The sequence below is a fragment of the Gymnogyps californianus genome, chromosome Z, assembly GCF_018139145.2.
Source record: "Gymnogyps californianus isolate 813 chromosome Z, ASM1813914v2, whole genome shotgun sequence".
In the NCBI taxonomy this organism is placed as follows: Eukaryota; Metazoa; Chordata; class Aves; order Accipitriformes; family Cathartidae; genus Gymnogyps; species Gymnogyps californianus.
The window spans coordinates 20,095,249-20,117,285 of record NC_059500.1 but is presented as its reverse complement, the minus strand read 5'-3'; the positions used below and the strand labels follow the sequence as shown (position 1 = coordinate 20,117,285).

At 36.4% G+C, this 22,037-nt stretch overlaps 1 protein-coding gene across 6 annotated transcripts in view; it reads right to left on the bottom strand.

The window, feature by feature from the left end:
- The window catches only part of CSNK1G3 (casein kinase 1 gamma 3), a 65,858-nt gene that overhangs the window by 24,342 nt on the left and 19,479 nt on the right, over nt 1–22,037 (bottom strand). For all 6 annotated transcript variants that reach the window (XM_050912767.1, XM_050912768.1, XM_050912770.1 and 3 more), the window contains exons 4-7: nt 14,498–14,646; nt 12,952–13,186; nt 434–519; nt 218–302 (exon numbers count right to left, since the gene is read on the bottom strand). In XM_050912767.1, the coding sequence (XP_050768724.1) occupies nt 218–302; nt 434–519; nt 12,952–13,186; nt 14,498–14,646 (555 nt within the window). The remainder of the gene's footprint in view (nt 1–217; nt 303–433; nt 520–12,951; nt 13,187–14,497; nt 14,647–22,037) is intronic.

Below are 22,037 nucleotides of genomic sequence, written 5' to 3'. Positions count from 1 at the left end.
AATGTTTCCTTTAGAAGAATCTACCTTTGAAGAACACCAGCATTAGCTTACTGCTGCTTCAAAACATAATTTTTCTATCTGTTACCATAGTACATAATACAAGCATTTGGAGGCATTATTTTATTTATTTTTAAAACCAGATATTAAACAATTATGTATGCCAGTTTCGTTTTCTAAATCAACACACAACAACATTTTTGTTAACAGCAGCCATTACCTGGGAAGTTTTCACACAGTACTTCTATAGGGGTCGCTCGTTTTGTGTCTCCAATTTTCTGGTAACGTTCTTTTAATGTATCAGCCTATGATACAAGAACAAAACAAGCTTCTGAAGTTATACAGCTTGCACACAAACTTTCAAAAAGAAAAAGATCATGGCAAGAAAAGCTGATGATCTGAAAATAGGATAGCAGAAGATATCAAAAACCACTACCTTTAAACCTTGCCATGGAAGGCTCCCTCTGAGAAAATACATAAACATATGACCTAAAGCTTCCAAATCATCTCTTCTACTTTGCTCTGAAACAAAATTCAAATATTATTAGAACATTCAATCTGCATAATTTTACACTACATTTAAAAGGTTAGCTTCCAAATTATGTAACAGTAATTGAGAGGTATAAAGTACTTGAAATCAAACTGAGCATGTGAGAGGCTTCTTGTGTACTACGGACTCCCATTAAGAACACAGATAAAACCAAAAAAAGCAGATGCAGACTGCAGGTATATTCATTTCAACAGTACTTTAAACAAATTATCTCACTGTAAGAAATTGTTCTTATTTTAAAATATATTTTGACCCTTTACATATATAACTGCATTTTAATTCCATTATTTTTTGATCCATTAGTTGTGAATTTGAAACAATTTAAGAAAGCTTTAATTGAACTCATTTTTCCTCTATAAAATCATGGAAAAGATGTTATCTTTCTCAGGGACTCCTTATGGAACTTCTGAGTAAGCCACACGTGGACTGAAGAAGGCTCAGAAGTCTTATTATTTGATCAGAAAGCAGCATGGAGAGGCATGTACATACAGCCTGCTCTCAAGTCTAACTGACTGAAAAGCTAAGTTACAGAAGACAACGCCTGGCATGGCTATAATTTTTCATCTGTAGTAGAGCAGTGGCAGTCCTTCATAAAGTTCACAGAAGGTTAAAGAAAAAGGAAAGTAACAAGCAAAATGCAGTGCATTCAAAGTTTTCAAAGTACATTCCATACTATTTTTAAATAAAATCCATTATTCTTAGGAAAACTGAATGTAATAAAGAATGGTAAAAGTTTTTAAATGACTAGTAGAAAACAGATTTTTACATTTTCACCTGACTTCATTCTATACTGCTGTCGAAAAAACTGTTACACAGGGTATTATGTTCTGTAGCAACAGGTAGTATTTACCTCTAACTTTGAATTCCTCCCTGACACAAGGTAGCAAACCAAAATATTAACACTGTTTCTACTCAGTATTTCCACAAAGACAAAATCACTATGCTTTGACAGCAAGAGAAATGGAGCAGAAAAGTAAATGAAAAAATGTTTGTTAGATTTTGAACGCAGGAAAGTTAACAAAGCCAACCTGGCTTTGATCTGATCAACACACAATATTGCCACAAATACACTGAATTTGAAAAATAATTCTTAATCTTCATATAAAAAGAACAATTTACTTATTAGTCTGTTTTCTATCCCCATCTTCTCATTTGGACACTGAGTACATGCATACTAACAAATGAAAAAGAAAATACAAAAAAATGTACGATAATTCAGAGCATGGGCTACATCTAGCCCCTTATTTCATCACACATCTGCCAGCCATATGAGGCCCTTTCACAGTCATTTCTCCTTCACTCGTTTCCATGTTTCCAATGCCCTTGCCAACAATCTTCTTGTTTATGTCCACTCCTCCACTCCTGTTGTCCACTGCTGCCACTTTTCTCAGTAAGCGCCCTCCAGACAATCTGGTCTTATCTGAATTTCTCTGCCAACCCTGCAACATCCCATTTGCTGACCATATGCCATCCTGACGCAACCACATAGGTTAAGAAGCAAGCAGGAATAAGCAGTAGAGTTTTGTGCCTGATAGGTTTCAGTACATGAAAGAAACATTGACTCCAGTTGGCTGCAGAAATCCTGTGCTCTTTGAGACAGGGTGGACATGGAGACGGGTACTTCAGGAGCACTGCTCACAACAAATGTTTTGTGCAATGCAGTATGTGTTTTATGTAAGACAGATCAGTGGTAAGATGGCAGCAAAGCATACAAAAATGTTACAAGTGTGCAACAGATGGCCCATCTATGGGCAACACTAAGGTATGGCCCACAAAAATGTATCGGAAAGTTCTATTTGGTCTTTGCTAAGGGACAATAATTCCTCTCTTTTGCATTAACTTCTACAAGTTATGCTGATGAAAAATTAACCTCTTCTCCTTTAAAAAAAAAAAAAACAAAACAAAACACCTTATTGAGGCAATTGCTCCTTCACTGAGAGTCCTTTCTATGAAAGGATAAACTTTCAATCTTTACCGTGAAACAATTTCTAAGAGGATTTTTTTTTTTTTTTTTTAAAATGAGCTTTGGACCATTGGAGATATTTCTGTAGGATAGTTCTGTGGGAACTACTTCTAGGATACACCATTTGAATTCACAATGTTCTCAAGAACCTTCTATGGGAAAGGATTTTGTTGTTTGTTTTAATTTTTGGGGAAGGGGATTGTTATTCAGAATCTGACTTCTTCACTGATCACTTTGGAGTAATTAAAAAATAGTAGTCAAATATCCTCTCCTATGGATGGAATTCTTCAAGATAAGCCTGAGAAACAGAAAACCCAAAGGTTATATTGCTACTGTCGGAAGAAGGACCTCTGAAAGCTGGGAAAAAAACTAGCAGTGGACGAGCTGGGACACAAAAGGATTTCAAGCATCAGCTGGAGGAAGGGCTGTGATGTACACTGATCCTAGTGCATCACAATTTAGCGAGATTTGAGAGGATCTGTTGTCTAAAAGGTAATATGATCATCAGATGACAAACACACAATAAAGCTTTAGGGCACACAGTGTCCTCTCTCTCAAGGTGGTCACCTGAAGCTAGTTAAATTAGTAAGAAACTAATACTTGCTATTTAGTTCACAAGCTATAAACTAATCATCTCAATTCAAATAGGTTGATTTTAATAAGAACGAGAACCTCATTCAGCAGGCTGTCTTTTTTTAGCATACACAGTAAAGTAACCATAACACAGGTCAAACAACAGACATTCAGTCTTCAGTAAGCATCCATATAAACACTGCATTCCCCTCCAAAGAAAGTTTTACTGCTTGCTACAGGAATGCTGAAACAGTAGAAACATACTATCTATTTGGATCAGAAAACACAGTATTAGCTACCAAGATAATTACACGGTTTGATACACAGACTCATTACTGTAATCACAAAGTAGATTGAAAGTGACAATCTACATATCCTGAACTGACAGTCTATAAAGTTTAGCAAAAATAAATTTGAAAATTATCACCCAGAGTTTATAGTCTTACTAAAAATGATACAATTCCATGCAATAATATAATTTGAGGGGAAAAAACAGCATCCCTCCCCAAACAAAATCATGACTGCTGAAGTTAATGATTCTGGTTCATAAAAACGAAATTGTATGCCAATTTTATCATAAGCACACATTGTATGCCATACTGTTGTGTTAAGAATAACGTGGACTTTATGGAAAAAAATCCTATTTTCAGTTATATCTTTAATTAAGCGAGCAAAGATTTCTTTAGCTTAGTTTGTATTAGAAGCGTTGTTTCACATAATTATGGATTTATAAGGTTAGTTTACACAGGAAAAGGTATTTATCTAAGGCAGCTACAATCCTGCCCCTGAAGTCCAGTGATAATTCAGTGGGTACGAGGAGACTAGTGAACTTCCTATGGGGGTCCTAGGTCTGGAAAAGGACTTCATCCTGCACCCTGGCTCAGTGACAAGTTGCTAGGACTCCTGGAGGACCATCACCACAAAACACAGCCTGTAACTGCAAAAGACATTTTTTTCTTTCAGCTTCTAGAAAACCTCCAGGATTTAGGCTAATACAATTTTAGGTCCAAATGTTTATTGTTCTTATACTAAGAAATGCATTAAAATTGATCCAATGTAGAATTATTTTTTACGGGTTCAGACTACAAAGAAGTCTGGCCCCTAGAAAACTGATTTTAAATCTAGAACATATGACAGCTCTGATAAGAGTAGATCTACTATAAAGGTAAGAGTGGGGTTCTTTTGGTTTTGTTTGAAGATAAGTACTGTTTAAAGAAATTGACTTCATTTGGCCTTTCAATTAGCATTAAAGAGCAGAGTTGTTTCATTCCCAAAAGAATCTCAGGCATTCATCGTAAGATAACTAACCTCTGCCTGTTCAATAATTACACACTACCCAGAAAAGACCAATACAACCAAGGATATTGGTTGTTCCCCAGAGACCATTAGAGACAGACATATTATAGCAATTACAACTTCATGTGACTACACTTCCCGTAGCCAAATAACTTAGACAATTCAGTACACAGTTTTTCTGAATTTAGGGAAATCCCAAAACAATTATAAATTTTGATTTCCAGCAAATACAGAAAATTGTTGGACTTCTACAGAGGCAGATTTTTGTCTTCCTTAAGCTCCCAGTCAGAATCTACATTCTCTGGGATCCCTCTCTCCCTTCCTGAAAATGAAGGGGACTGGAAAAGAAGCATGGAGTAATTTTATCCCCAAGAGTAATTACCTTATAGAAGCAAGGGCACCAGCTACATGCTGATAAGGGCTACAGAATATTTGTATTTCCTTCAAATAGCTATCTCAATAAAGCCACGTTATTTTTCACATAGACAAAAGACCTTCTATTCCGGATAAAAACTCCCAGCTTGGCACAAAACTACCAGAAACCCTTGATCAAATGTCTGTTTCTGGAACAAAAGATTATTGAAAAAATTGGCTACACCACGTTCAGTAACTACACATCATCTTCTATATACACTTCAGAAAAGTGGGCCTTTGTAATTTTGTGCAAGTTTCAACTAAACACATGCAAACATTTAAAGCCTTTCTAGTTACTATGCATTTGTTATGACAGTTTTAAACACTATGGATCCTAAAATGTACTTTTGATCAAAGGACAACATACTTTCTTATTCATATGCAATAACGCAGAACAAGTTACAGTTCAATAAATGCATACTTGAAATCAATCTATAAGACAATGTGAACCTGACAGTCTCCCTCTTTACTAAAAACACATGTACTGGGTTTGCATGGCAAGGTTTTGGTAGCAGTGGGGCTACAGGAGTTGCTTCTGTGAGAAGCTGCTAGAAGCTTCCCCTGTGTCCAATGGAGCCAGTTCCAGCCGGCTCCAAGACGGACCCACCACTGGCCAAGGCCGAGCCTGTCAGTGATGGTGGTAGAGCCTCTGGGATAACATATTTAAGGGGGGAAAAACTGCGCAGTGGCAACCACAGACAGGAGTGAGAATATGTGAGAGAAACAGCCCTGCAGACACCAAGATCAGTGAAGAAGGAGGGGGAGGAGGTGATCCAGGCGCCGGAGCAGAGATTCCCCTGCAGCTCATGCTGAAGACCATGGTGAGGCAGGCTGTCCCTCTGCAGCCCATGGAGGTCCACGGTGGAGCAGATATCCACCTGCAGCCCATGGAGGACCCCACACCGGAGCAGGTGGATGCCCGAAGGAGGCTGTGGCCCCATGGGAAGCCTGCGCTGGAGCAGGCTCCTGGCAGGACCTGTGGCCCTGTGGAGAGAGGAGCTCACGCTGGAGCAGGTTTGCTGGCAGGACTTGTGACTCCATGGGGGACCCACGCTGGAGCAGTCTGTTCCTGAAGGACTGCACCCCATGAAAGGGACCCACGCTGGAGCAGTTCGTGAAGAACTGCAGCCCGTGGGAAGGACTCATGTTGGAGAAGTTCATGGAGGACTGTCTCCCGTGGGAGGGACCCCACACTGCAGCAGGGTAAGAGTGTGAGGAGTCCTCCCCCTGAGGAGCAAGGAGCAGCAGAAATAACAGGTGATGACCTGACTGCAACCCCCATTCCCTGTCCCCCTGTGCCACTGTGGGAGAGCAGGTAGAGAAAATCAGGAGTAAAGTTAAGCCCAGGAAGAAGGGAGGGGTGGGGGGAAGGTGTTTTTAAGATCTGGTTTTATTTCTCATTATCCTGCTCTGATTTGACTGGTAATAAATTAATTTTTTTTTTCCCAAGTTGAGTCTGTTTTGCCCGTGACAATAATTGGTGAGTGATCTCCCTGTCCTTATCTCGACCCATGAGCCTTTCATTATATTTTTCTCTCCCCTGTCCAGCTGAGGAGGGGAGTGACAGAGCAGCTTTGGTGGGCACCTGGCATCCAGCCAGGGCCAACCCACCACAGTGAGCTTATTTTTTTACAAGAGTCAGCTGACATCTTGGATAGTCAAGAAGCAGTAATACTAGTTTTGCTATCAGACCATTCAAGCTGCTGGGAAAATTACCTACAGACTAAAAATATTGCCCTAAAAAATTCTCTTAGTACCAGTATTTTCAGTGCTGAATGTATCCTGTATGCCACTGTCTCTGCAACCAAAGGGACAACGGAGCTTGAAGAGCTTCAGTGTTCTGAATGTCCCACTGCACAAATTAAAGAAATACTACATTTTTAGAGGGGAATCACAGAACACACAGAAAAAACAAACTCCATATAAAGGAGAGGTTATGAAATAAGAGCCCCATTCATTTTGTTCAGTGTTTGTTAGACCTAAGAGATCATGACAAATAGCTCTCTGTCACCCAAGAAATGCCTGCAAAATAATCAGGTCAAGAAGAACCACTACTCTGAGCTTGAACTAAAACAGAGTTATTACATGAGGTTGTGCTCCTTTGCATGGTTCAGCAACATCACTATAAAGATTGCAGAAAGGCATTCTAAACCTTTTCCATCTACATTTAAGAATTATCTATGTATTTGAGAATCTCCTTTAAGAAGGAGACTTACTACAGTGAAGTGAGACAAGCTGCTGAAAAGAGTATCAGCTTTGGCACAGCTACCTTGGTCAGAGGAGCCTGTATATACCTATCCACTCTTCCTCATGGCTTTGCATCAGGCTGAGGGGTACAGAACTACCCATGATACACAAGTTAAATTTGGTAGAACTTTCATACATACTAAACAAGTTACCATTAGACAAAAATAAACCTGTCCAACCAGTGATCAAGATTTTACCTAAGGAGCAGAAAAGTCTCCCTTGAAGGGGAACGTGTCATTTACTATGTTCCTGTATTAATACCAGACATGTAATCCCCTCAAAATTCAGTTATGTTCTTCAAGTAAGGATCAGTTTTACTTTTTGATTTATTTTCTTCAATGATATGGGGGGGGGGGTGTTGTCTCTTATTTAAGAAGGACTAAAAAAAGCTTATTTGATTTTAAAATTGGTTGTATCACCTTAAGCTGACATCAACTTGGTATACCATGCCTGAAAAATAAAGTGAATGCTTCCTTTACTTGAGGAATTTGTGTTCTAAATGTTATGTTTAGGAAGCTCAAACCCTGCTATTAAGCTTTTAAAAGTGTTCTCAGTGTTAAATATTCATGATGCTATCAGGAAATACTAGTATTTATACTATTATTCTCTAAATGAAAAATCATTTAATCTAATCTTAAAGCTCTTTGGCTCCAATATGGCTTAACAACAATGCAGTTTCAGTCTTTACTTGGTGAAGAACAATAAATCTAGCGAACATGACAAGATTACAATACTTCATTACTTTTTACACATCCTTCTACTATGTGAATGCATACAGAATTAAGGCCAGCTTCATATACAATGCATTTTTGGATGGGTAAGTGGGGTGGGAGGTCCTCCATTATATTTAAATTACCTGGAATATGCTATTATACTGTTTTAATTAAAAGACTGCTTCTTATCAAGAATTTCAAAACCCACTGACATCAATGACGACAAGACTTGGAGTCATGACAAATTTGTCATCATTGTGGTCATAACTAGAAAGTATCATACCACTCTAGTAAATACTGCTGTATTATAAAGATAGGATTCTCCTTTCATTTTCAAACACTAAAGGAACCGCTCAAATAAAGCTGGCATACTGTATTTCATTTCTAACACGGGGAAAGGCCAAAATGTGTTCTAGTAGGCCAGTCCTCAGATATGGTTTCAATACCATTGTGGAAATAAATTTAACTTAAAAAGGAAAAGGATTTCTATTTTTACACAATTGTAAAACAATAACAAGAAAAAAATATTAGTTTAAGCGCATGACCATTACCTCTAATAAATATTAAATAAGAACGTTAATAAATAAACCTTTTATCTGTCTGACAAACTTCCAACTGCAACTACTAAAACAGTAACAACTTAATGTGGTGAGAAAGCAGGGAAGGTTTTCTGCTCTGTATGTACTACAGGAACACGTATTACTGGCAAGGGTTGCCCAAAGAGGTTGTGGAGTCTCCCTCCTTGGAGATATTCAAAAGCTGTCTGGACATGGTCCTGGACAACCAGCTCTAGGTGGCCCTGCTTGAGCAGGGAAGTTGAACAAGATGACATCCAGAGGTCCCTGCCAACCTCAACCATTCTGCAATTAGCAGTCCACTACTGGAACTTTTCTTTACTTGCCAAGGGTCAACCAGACACTTCTGTAATGGGGAAAGGAACCACAGCGGCCACGATGCTATGGCAAACGGGGATGCTGATATTTAAACTGTCCACTACTGAAATACATAACCAGTACCTTCTAATTTTGAGACATTTTCTGAGACTAAAACCAGCAGCTGAAGATGCACAAAGCAGAATGATTGTAATATCCTGATGCTCTGAAGTATCAGTTGAAATAAGGAGAGATTCCCCCCTCCACATGAAGACATGCAGGTAGACAGCTGAAAGCAAAAACAGCTGTCAGCTCTGAAGTAGCCAATATCTAATAAAATCGACCTTTGGAGGCTACTGATCACTGACTGTGGAAGATGAGTATCAGATGGCTGACACCGACTTTGGCCTTCCCCTTACACCGTGAAATTGCAGCCCTGTGGTAGGCATAACTGAACACTTTCTGAATCAATCCCTGAAACATGACAGGTGTTTAGTGCAGTTTAGATTTCAATAAATTGAAAGTTTTGCTAGCTTTAATACCTAATGCTGCAACCTGCAGTTGTTCATAATTTTCTTCATTATCCATTTGGTCTTCCTTTCCATGACAACTACTACCAATCATCATTCTTTCCTTCTACAAGTAAGCACCACCTTCAGTGACCCAACTTTTAATCTGCTATTACACTGCAAGCTATATGTTTTAATCTGGAACCTACAGTAAACTGCTACACAATTTCATGTGAAATTTACTTTCATCAATATTAAAAACTTTTTATCACTATATTCTACTTAGAGACAATAAACTACTTAAAATTAATACTAATAAAAAATCTTTAAAGATACAAACTACAAATATGGTAATTTGCATTTTTAACTCTGTAGATTGCTTTGCAGACACTATGCAAAAGTGCACATTAGTATATCTTTCAAAGGAATCACTATTCATACTATTTTTAAGCAAAAATAATCTTTATAAAAAAATCTTGCTCATCAGTGGAGAGCTGAGTAAAAAAGTATATGAAGACATTGACATACTTCAGGTATTGAAAAAGTTTTGGAGAAGGACAGAATGTCTTGGAATCTAAATATGGAAACGAGGGCTATTTAAGTACTTAAGTCAAAGTTCAAAACTTAGGCCCTTCTACTCAGCTCTTTTGTCCATGTCAACTTTGTTCACAAATTGCTTATTTGAAGGAAGGATGCTTCCAGAATTCATTTATATCATCAGAAAAGGAAGTCTGTAAGAATGGTAACAAAAAAAATTCCCTCAAACTACCAAGACACAACTTGCCAGCAAAAGGAAGACATTTCTCACCTGTTTCATTTCATCTGTTCACCTACAACATGACAGTTAAGCTTTGTATGTTGATTAACTTCTTTATATACGAAAGCTTTAGTCTTAAAGAAAAGCAAACTGAGTAACTGTTTCACAGCTGCTCCGTTACATATAAACCCACTTACTAAGCTTAGTCAAACAACCTGTATTCCAGGATGCTCACAGAGCCAAGAGTCTCAACTGCTTTTCACAAAACTTGGTTATATTCTAGATATTAAATGTTTTTCTTTGATAAACAATACTGTTGAAATTTGTGCATTCCTGATGTGCAAGTACAAAGAATTACACCAGTGCTTCATAGACTTAGCAGAAACTATTTCAAATATCTATTACTTCAATTAATTCTATACTTTCTACAGAAGCAATTCCAAAAAATTGAAAAGACGGGCACAAGAGCCCAATCTCTCACCTTTAAAAAGGGAAGCAACTATTATTTGGTCTTATTTTCAGAACTTCCCCCTAAAAGCATGCATATAAAGAAGGGTAGCCACCCTGTGAAGATGTTTCCAGGATGTGGAACTGCCAATGAGATTTTAAAAGCAACTCAAAAGGCTGCCTCCAAAACCAAGTATCAGATACAAAGGCAAGACAGTTACATATCAAACAGCACTTTTTCCATTTCCCTAAAAAAATTATGTGGTGTGTAAATATGTAAAAAGTTATTTAAATTTAGGCATACAGTACCCAAACATAACTCTTATCAAATGACTGGGATCGCCTTTCAGCAATTGTCCAATTCAGTGATTTCTGACCATATGCTTCTAATAACCTGGGCATCTTATACGCACTGTTAATCCTACATATGGATACATAACATAGCCATAGTTACACCTGCTTTTCTTCCCTACTTAATGGAGAAATTTGAGGTTGTTCTAGGAACCTGCGTGGAGAAAGCAAGATCAACTCATGCCAAAATCTGGAATGAATGACAGAATTGGTTTGCACATCAAGTTAAATCCTTCAGCTTTGCTTGTGAAGAAAAAGAAGCCAGAGGATGCAGAGATGCAAGTCAGGCGAAATACAATTCAAAACTAATTTTGAAGTAATGTTTGGCCATGTGAAATCAATACCCTTTTGAAATGTCAACATAGAAAAACACCTTTTCATCATCAGTTAAAATGCACCTGCTTAAGTCTTCCTCCTATCTATTTTGAAGACTTGCAGGTTTTGTTTAATTTGAAAAAGCTCCACATTCTTTAACTTGCATGGAGATGCTGCAAATTTCCCCAAGTTTGCTGTCCTGAAGTGCTGTTGAATAACATTTTGTAAACACAGATCTGCATTTGCCATGGAATGCACTAAACAGTAATTGTATACATTCTTTCTCTACATTTTCATAGAAAAGGCATATCTGAAGTCAGTTTAGTAGTCAAGAAAGTTAAGAAAGGTCTTTCATCCCAATTTATTTTGAGACTAAGGCAGGCACCAAAAGAAAAGCAGAAATAGGCAGAAGAGCCTCACACTGATTAAATAAAAACATTTTTGCCTATAGACAAGGTAATTCAATTCCTTTTTAAAAAGAAGGCATAAAGGCTGAACACACGACTAATTATTATCCTTTAAAGGAAATCTATTATGACTTTATTATGAAACAATACATTAAACTGAACTACATTCAAGGTGCTGGAGCGTGTCCAAAGAAGGGCAATGAAGCTGGTGAAGGGTCTAGAGCACAGCGGCTGAGGGAACTGGGCTTGTTTAGCCTGGAGAAAAGGAGGCTGAGGGGAGACCTTATCGCTCTCTACAGCTACCTGAAAGGAGGCTGTAGCGAGGTGGGTGTCGGTCTCTTCTCCCAGGTAACAAGCAACATGACAAGAGGAAACGGCCTCAAGTTGCACCAGGGGAGGTTTAGATTGGATATTAGGAAAACTTTCTTCACTGAAAGGGTTCTCAAGCACTAGAACAGGCTGCCCAGGGAAGTGGTTGAGTCACCATCCCTGGAGGTATTCAAAAGACATGTAGATGTGGCATTTAGGGACATGGTTTATCGATGGACTTGGCAGTGCTAGGTTAACGGTTGGACTCAATGATCTTAAAGGTCCTTTCCAACCTAAATGATTCTATGATTCTACATGTTAACATCAGCTATGGCTGCTAACCACAAGCTACTATGGTCTGATTTTACTGATAAAGCATCTTATTACTATGTGGAAAATGTGAACCATTTCTCATTTGCCATATTAACATGAAGTACCTTTGAACTGTAAGTATTGTGCAACATTTTTTATGACTAAATCAAAAAGCAACCTGATTAGCAACTACCATGCAATGATAAGCAACTGGTTTACACAAATTCAAATGTCAAACCTGTTTTCACTAGAAAACCTCTATATAACTGTAATAAACAAAGACCACTGAGTGCTCACACACCTTTTTCCAGCTGAATTTATTCATTCAATAATAACAACTTACCACTCTATATACTGCCATTTCTTTAGCTCATCATATTTACAACACTGGCATAACCTTTAAGTACTCTGACAAAGCCTCATTAATAGTATAAGCGTTAAAAAAAAATAAGTCAAGAAATCAGCATCAAATATAAGCTACTTTTACTCCACTACATGGTGCAATTCAAAGGGATCAACAAACTGCCAAGGTAGCACTGAAAACCTATGTTGTTGCAATCTATTGACTTCGATATCTTTAACAAGCATATCCATTTCCTGTCCACCCCACTCCGCCATGGTATACTTCTAATGAGAAGATGTTATGATACAAAAAGACACACGTCATCTTTCTTTTATGGATATCTAACAAAAGTAACAATTATTTGCTGAGACATGACCACGATGATTAGAGACCCGGAGGAACCTTATTCCCATAAATAGTATTTCCATAAGGACAAACTATAATTTTGCACAGTACACTAAACTTGCAGTTCTTAATGACTACAGACTGAGAAAAATTACAAACTTGAAAACAAGATGATTTCAGAGGAATGACAGCTGTTGAATTCTTGTTTCTGCACTTAAAAAGCACACTTACCTTTTCCTAAATGTGTATTTATACTCATGTACCTAGCTGTTCCCGTAAGGCTCTTGTGTTCTCGGTATGGTATGTGCTTCTTTGTTTCTGGATCTATATACTCCTTTGCCAAACCAAAATCTATAATATGAATAATTTGCTGAGTTTTGTTTCCGGGTCGTCCTATTAAGAAGTTCTCAGGTTTTACATCTCTGTATATCAAGTTCTTTGAATGGACATATTCCATACGAGAAATCTGTAATAAAAGAAAAAAAAATGACAGAAAGTTTAGTTTAAGCTTCAGGCTGCCACATTAAATTGCGGTAGAAGATAAATATCTTACACCGACTATATATTTTGAGGAAATCACCCCTCCTATCGCCTTAAAACCAAAGGGCTATTGCTCTTAACAAGGTATCTCCCAGTTAAAGTCAATGCAAATTGTACACATCACCTAAGCAGATACACCACATGGTGTATTCGAAACTTCCACACCAGACATTAGACATTAATCAGTATATAACAGAAGTTATCTTCTTTAAGAACAGCTGGCACCAAGTATGTTTTGTGCACATTAAAACTATAACCAGAAATTATGTCATCAAGCAGTGAGTAGCAAAATTTCATGTAGATCTATTACATATTAAAGGTATAAACGAGAGAAGCACTGAAAGTTCACCACCATGCATATAACCTCCGTTCCAGCTGGATCACTTTCTATCAAAATTTATATATTCAGAAACGAACAGCAAGTATTAAATAAAGATGATCTTTGGATCTGTGATGATTTGAGCATTTTAAACAATGAACTTGGTCATTTTGGCTGTAAATAAGCTGAATATGTCTATATGTCTATAGTTGTAGCCCTGTTATACAATTACAGTCATGTTTTAAACAGCTATTTATACCCTATATATGGGTAAAAATACCACTACCTGTTTAGGAAAGTGGAGGATCAGTATCATTAATATTTCATAAGGACTTATTTAAAACACATTGTAGCAAGGTAAACATGCAAAGTCTTACTTCTCTCTCTCTTTCCACTTTCACCTACCCTTAGGTGGGAACCAAATCAGGAAATGGTCAAAAAGGGAAAAATTCTTCATTGAATAATTTTGTGCTATTTTAGTATTTCTGGAAGAGTTTGGGGGATTTGTTTGTTTGTTTGCTGTCTGTCTTTCCGAGAACGTCCAGGAAAAATATTTATGCTATTCAGGAGTCCCATCATCCAATTGCTTTTGTGGATTAAAATTATTTTTATTTCATAAAGTTTTTCTTTTTAACTGAGCATGTCAAACTAAAACTCCTGATTTCAGGTTGTGATTATGAGAACTCAGAAGACACAATGAAACTGCATTCATGCAAGGATTCTTGAAAAACTAGAACAAAGTAAATGGAAGTGACATAAGACAGTCGTCCTGCTAAAACTGTATCACAGGCTCTTTAGAAGCCACCAACACCAATTTAAAACATCAGAAGTGCAAATCTCTTAAGTGAAATAAGCATTTAATCCATTGAAGACTTAGTTATTGAAATGAACACTCAAATTAACATCTATTCCACTTACCAACTGTATGGCTATCATAAGAACGGTTTTAAGAGAAAATGTCCTACCACACAAGTCAAATAAATCTTCCAGACTAGGTCCAAGTAGTTCTAGCACCATAGCATTATACTTGCCACATGGGCCAAAATAGTAAACCTGAGGTATTCCATCTGTAAAATGAAGATAAACAGTAATTATAAGGGGTTAAATAAGATTAATGAACATTACCAATAAAATTCCTACCTGATTTCAAGTTGATCTGAAGTTAAAAATATATTTTTCACATAAAAGCAACAATAAAACCTCGTAAAAACTACAGGTAAAAGATACAACAGGAGTAATGAAGGTAATACCAGTTTCATTAAATATTGTATGAATATCACGTTTGACTTGTGAAAGATTTAAAGCGTTTTGTAAAAAATAAAAATCACAACCTATCTGTTAGGTTTCATAACAGTAAATTGAAACAGGATTTTAAAAAGGTATGAAGAGACATTTAAATATGCTCCTTTTCTAAAAAATTGGCATTTTAATTAAACTTTTTAAATTAAGGCTATGACAAACCTACATTCAGGAATAAAACCACCTTATCTATAGAAATCATTTAAAAATCTGAAAGAGATTAATGAATCCTCAAGTTTAATGAGACATTAAGTCAAGTTTTAGATGCATCAGAATAAAAATACCATAGATGACAAATTGTTATAGTCATCACTTGATAGTATTAATTTTTTTCCAAATACAAGCATTTTCTACTTAAATTTGCACTGGAAGGCTTCTCCTGTCTTCTCTTCCTCCATTATTTTTGGTTTCTGTTTAGATAACACATAAAAGAAAACACTTTGCTTCAATGTGAGTTAGTCCATTAAAAAATCTAACCACCACACAGTGGAAGTTTGGGGTTTTTTAAACCTAGATTTCTAGTAAAATGTATGGTAGACTGAGATTTATTAATTCAAACCATATGAAGAACAGTGATTTTTTTTTTTTTAATGTAATCGTAAGAACAGATGACAATGGGAATTTTTAGAAGCCTCAAGGGGAACCTATGATAAAGATTCACCCTGATTTCTGAAGTATCACATCAGACACCACTTTTAACTTCCTAAATTCTTTCAAAACTTGATGTCCAGAAAGAATCCATTAAATTCTGTTCTTACTGTCAAATCATTATAATGATTTATAAGAAAGAGAACTTTGAATAAAACACAATTTCCCATTTAAAATTTCATACAAGAATTTTTAAGTTTTAGTTGTGTATTTTTTTTGTTTTACTTAGAAAATTATTAAAATAAAAATTAAGTTCAGAACAAAACATACATCATTTCCAAACACAATATATGGGGGGAAAAAAAATATCCCAGTGGATGTTCAGGGAACAATCTCTTAAATACTTTGTAAACAGGCATAAAATACATCTACCTAGGAGGGGAAAAGGCAAATTTAGTGTTAAAGCTACATTTGTTTTCAAATCTTGCATGAAGTCTAAAATGTGAACTGTCACTCTGATACCTTATTTCTCAGTCTAACATTTTTCCTGATGTAAAATAAGTTTTATATTCTCCAACACAAAACACTTGAAGAACATGTTTATTTGCTGTTCATAAAAACTGTAACAAACGAAGACTGTACTACTGTGTTGAAAAATTTATTTTTGTTGAGCTTTCTATGGCAGCATTCCAGAAACCCTGGAAGGAACACGCACTTACAGTACATGTTTCCTTAGACAGCTGGTGATACCGAGGCCATAAATGTCTTGAAAACTAGGGCTAAAAGTCACATGCGTTGCACTGAGAAGACTCCCTTACTATGTAGTCTGTTACTGGAATCGTTGAACAAAGGTCGCCTGATGCGCACAGCTTAGACCAGCAAAACTACATGTTACCTGAAAAAATTACTGTTGTTCTTTTCCCTGAACAGAAGAATAATAAGCATGTCCATATAACAAGGCTTGTCTTGGCACAGCAGGAGAATCAGTTAACTATGTTTAACAAATGAGTTAAAGGTATCTAAACCTTTAGCAGAGACATAACCAACTTTCAGTTTAAGTTAGCAGTGCACATAAGATCACCCACTTCATGAGAAAGTGCTTCCTGAAAGAATATTTGACAAAACGAATGCAGGCATCAAAAGACTGGAAATGTTCTTTAATATTCTCAAGCACTGCATTTACAATTATGCTAGCAACAATGCCATGTCCTATCTTCATGTTCATAGATCTTTATATATACTCATATACTTTATCAATATGATGAACAGCACATATATTCCAAAAATTAATACAAAAATATTCTGCACTTCTGGACTTTATAGCTTTATATTAACACCTGCCTTAAGCCAGGCAATCCAGAAGTTTGAAAATATCAATAATTAAAGCCTTATGATCCAATTTTACTTTCACCTTTTTGTACATACGCATTGTGTGACTATATAATTAAAAATAACTTGATATTATTGCCTCTATTCATCTTGCACTTCCTCATATGCACAGGACCTCTTCCTCATTCAGCAGAATAAATTTTGTTCACTTAAGGAAGCTAGTCGTTCTGGATTTTTTTTTGCTCTTCAGTATGTATCCTCTGTGTCTCGTTTACTCTAACTATTCAATACTCTGAAAATGTATTTTTCCTTTCATGTGAGCTTTTTCTATGGTGTCCATTGTTACAAAACTGTACTATACAGACCTACAAAATCTATTTTCAGAATACCCTAATAAAACACTGGATTTCGCCTTCCTTCTCTGTAGATCAAATGTAAGTTTAAAAATGAAAACATCCCTAACTCTGGCTGGTTTTTGAGGTACATCAAGTCTCAAGTTACTACAGTGCTACTTACACTCAAGGAACAGATTTGTAACTGTGTCCACTACAGCTTTGGTTAAAAAAAAAAAAAACCCAAAACTTACTGTTTGTCCTGGTTTCGGCTGGGATAGAGTTAGTTTTCTTCTTAGTAGCTGGTACAGTGCTGTCTTTTGGATTTAGTGTGAGAATACTGTTGATAACACTGATGTTTTAGCTGTTGCTAAGTAGCACTTATCTTAATCCAAGGACTTTTCAGTTTCCCATGCTCTGCCAGCAAGCAGGTGTGCAAGAAGCTGGGAGGGAGCAGAGCCGGGGCAGCTGACCCAAATAGCCAAAGGGATATTCCATACCATAGAACATCAGTATATAAACAGGGGACAGCTGGCCGGAAGGGGTGGATCACTGCTTGGGCATCGGTCAGCAGGTGGTGAGCAACTGCATTGTGCATCACTTGTCTTTTCTTGGGTGTTTTTTTTTTGTTGTTGCTGTTATATTCCTTTTCATTACAACTATTATCATTATATTATTATTATTATTCTTAGTTAGTAGTGTATTTTATTTTACTTTAGTTATAAACTGTTCTTATCTCAACCCACGAGTTTTACCTCTTTCTTTTCCCTCCTCCGCATCCCACTGGGAGGGAGGAGGGGGAAGCAGCTGCATGGTGCTTAGTTGCTGGCTGGGGTTAAACCATGACAGTTTTAGCAAAACTAAAAGCAAATGAATGCAGCATTTTTAAGAGCATTTCACTAATCTCTTTTCCTGTAAGTGAGAATAACAAAGATATAGCCTGTAAAAATCCAGTTTAACTGTCCAATTTTCTGAAGACTAGAGCTTCCATTTATTTTTTAAATATATATAATCATACCCATACCTTTACTAATATACTTAACATGCATAATCATCCCCTTTTTAGAAAGACTTCACAAAAGTAGCTTATTGCTACTAATGAAGGAGCATAGACCACGTTGCACACTACATCAGAAAATGGTACAAGATCGTGTTTTTAATTTTAAAAAGATCATCCCGAATTAACAGATAATGGATCAGAAAAGGTATTTGTACACATAAGAGAATATCATAATGCTAGAATTCAAGTCTTCTGCCTCCACTTTCTGGTATGGTGGAATTACATCCACATTTCCATGTGTATCTGCAGCAGCAAATTAAGTTATCCAACAGATGTACAGAAACATAAGCCAAAAAAAACCCAAAAAACAAAAAAGAAACCACCTGAGCATATAAAGAAAAGCACTGGGAATTCGGAAGAGCGAGCACCACTTGTAACAGCCTGAGACATATTCTGAGAATCTCTGTTCTTTTATTTGCACATTTAAAGACATGAACTCCAAAATATTCTCAAGAGAAGTTAGTCTCCTCTATTACCACTGCATCTGCTCTGTGTCTCTCTAACATTTTAAAATACTAAACACACTTCAAAAATACAGAAACCAGAAGACACTTGGGCTTCGTCTAGATTTATAAAACTCATTTGCATGACTACATGCTAGTAAAAGAGGAAACAGTTGTAGAAAGGAACCTGTGACATTGTCAGATTTGTAGGCAGAGTTGCCAATTTCAGAAGTGTGTTTATAGGAGATGTTAAAAACACCCTTTAACATTTTATTCTACCACATCATATCATGAAAGCACCACAGCAACTCCTGTTAAGTATACATCCAAGGCAGGGAGTTAGTGTTTCAGCTGTGATCAATTTCGTTTTATTTAACATGGCAAGAATAGTACTTATTCTAGCTACATTTGATCTTCTGATTAGAAGAAAACTCCAGAATACCCCAAAATTGTGTTTAACATGTTGTTACTAACTTCTGTGAGGCAGATATGGAGTATTACATCTAAGATTACCCGTGTTTATAAAATCATTTCGTATTAACAGTTCAAAGTACTGAAAGTTTGGGGTTTTGTTTTCTCCATCAAAATAGTCTTACTGCTTTTGCTTAAAAACAATAACCTAACATCATTCTGTTATTTGCATTATTTCTTCACATCTCTAGATCTCCAGAAGAAAAGTCAGGAAGTAACATGTTACTAATAAACAGTATCTGAGTTTTTTCCCCCACAACAGAGATATAAATGTAAGCTATTTTATAGAAATCTTTAAGAAAAATCAGTTGTTAGAAAAACAAAGAAACTTTCATTTCTAGGAAATGAAGAATCCACCCTTTTGTTGACAGGGTATTCCAATACTTATTACCAATTAAGAGCATGTATTTCATTTCCATTTTTAATTAGTCTGGCTTCAACCACTGAAGCCCTTTGGTGTAAGAATATAAGAAGGAAATACTGGGAACTTGTAAGACACATTCCAGTCTTCTTTCCGTGAAATTAAAGGAGTCAGCGTTCTTGGGTATCTTGCTCAATAATCACTTTGATTACTATTCAACCCTTTCTATTAGCTTGATGGATCTTTTGTCCCATTCTCAAAAATCCTTTTTAAAAAGAAGTACACCTCCCCCCAAATTACGTGCAGAATTCAACGCTTGTCACACCAATGTCACTATAAAGTTACAAGTAACTTCCTGTTCTTCCGCCAATGAAGAAACTTACCTGTGCCCAAAAAAAAGTAACACACATTCCCACTAAATTACTTTAACACTGAAATATCTAATTCCTTTCTAGGTTTACAACTCTGAATACAGTATCCTTATTTTCAGATACAAGTCACATTTGCTTATCCCTAGATATTTATACTTGCTCACATGTAAAACACTTTCATTTGAATGGACTCGATTTACTAAAGCCATCTACAATGCTTTATGTGACTGCCCTGTCATAGAATTGTAAATCCATTTTAAAACAATATGACTTTCAATCCCATTTTACTCATGGAAAAACCAAGAAAGTCTTGACTTGGAAATTCACTACTTGAATACTGCTTGGATTCCAGTTTCTTTTTCTAGAAAAGTTAATTTTCATTAGCCACCTAAAACATTGCTGCTGTACACCAGCAGTCTTCAAAATAGAGTGCACACACTCAAAAAGTGCATAAGACTATCCACTGGGGTGCTGGAAAAAATATGAGAACTTATTTTTTATCTAAAAATGAGAAACTAAGCTTTGCTAATATTAAATGTATGGCTTGACACTGGAGTCCTCACTTGGTCAGATGGTTGTGTCACAAACACTACACACAGGAGAGATCCTGGCAGAAGAGTGGGAATACGGAGATGATGACAGTAGTGTACTCGTTTGTTCGCTCACTTCTGGCTTACTGCAGTTTACATGTGCCCAGTTAAGTGGATTTATGGATTATATTGTCTCGTTTTCACTAAACTACCCCTCAACAAAACAGACAAGCGGCTTAAAAAGAAACTACACATTGAAGATAATGCTACTAATGCTAGCACAAGCAAACAAGAAAACAGCAGAGCTGACACTTCTCCCACTCCTTGTACAAGCTTATTTTCAAGAAGAAATTCTTGAAAAAGCTAACTACAGAAGACTACCACCTTGTGTTTATCAGATCAAGAAAACTGCATTAAGTACTCTGTATAAATTACCATGTTGTGATAAAAATTGTGCATCATCGAAAAATCATCAAAATAAAAAATACTATCAAAATATCATCAAAATCATAAAAATATCAGAAGGGGCATATATCCTCCAGTTAGTCATTGTTTTCCATAACTGTATACATTGCAATCCCTCCAGTATTTTACTAAGTCAGACTTATACTTTGCTTTATAGTCAGAGAGTAGAAAACAAGTGTTGTTTTCTTTTCTCCTCTTCCCAGTTTCTTAGCACTGAGTAATGAGTTATTGAATAGAACCACCTCTGTCATCTGTCAAGACTGGTTTATCACTCAAATGCTTTAGTCCACCATGTTTAGGTACAGGATGTCCAGAAAGTTTTTAAAGCTGACATGTCTGACTTCCTCTATAATGACGACAAGATAAAAACATTAGAATAAAGAAAACATTATTAGTAGATTACAACTGTATCTGTCAAACATCTTTAAGACAAAGAAAATCAAGTAGAAGCTACTTCTAGTTCATCACCGTTATCCACCTTGCCTGCTTTTTCAAGAACTTCAGCAGCAAACCTGATTTAAGCCTGAGGCTACATGCTGGTTCACTGCAATTATCTAATGCAATATACATAATGACTAGCATGAACACGGATCTGTATCTTAAAGCAAAAATTCCAGCTACTTGCTTTAACACTGATACTATATAGTAGCCTCAATTATTGCATGTGTGTGTCTTCATTCAGAAAAAAAAATTTAACTTGATAAACAAGCAGCAGAGACTGACTGTCAAAGAATTATGTAACACACAGGTCAATGGCAATACCACTTGCACTTAACCTTGTGTTCCCAATCTACCACTGACTTAATTTTAAGCCGTATCTTGGCAAAATCTCCCTATAAAATACAACCTAAATTTGTAAAGCTATTAAGCAAGTAAGCAGCTTTTCAGTTTCTTGTAATACTAGTTTCCTTTTAGAGTTTCCTCTAAGCCAGTCAAGAAACACACCTACTGATGTGATCTACATTGTCTCTTATTGCTTAGATTGTCTGTTAAATCAGATCCATAAATGCCAGTAAAATACAAGAGACTGCACTTGCAGAACAAGCTATTCTGTGTTCAGCTCCCCATACCCCACTGCCTTTTATTTGTAGTTTTAATTTTCGTATGTGGCAATTCATTGGAGACAAGCAAAATACCCTAAACTGAGCAGACCGAAGATTTGCAGTAACAGCACATGGAACATTTGTACTGGTACTCTGTCAAGGATGC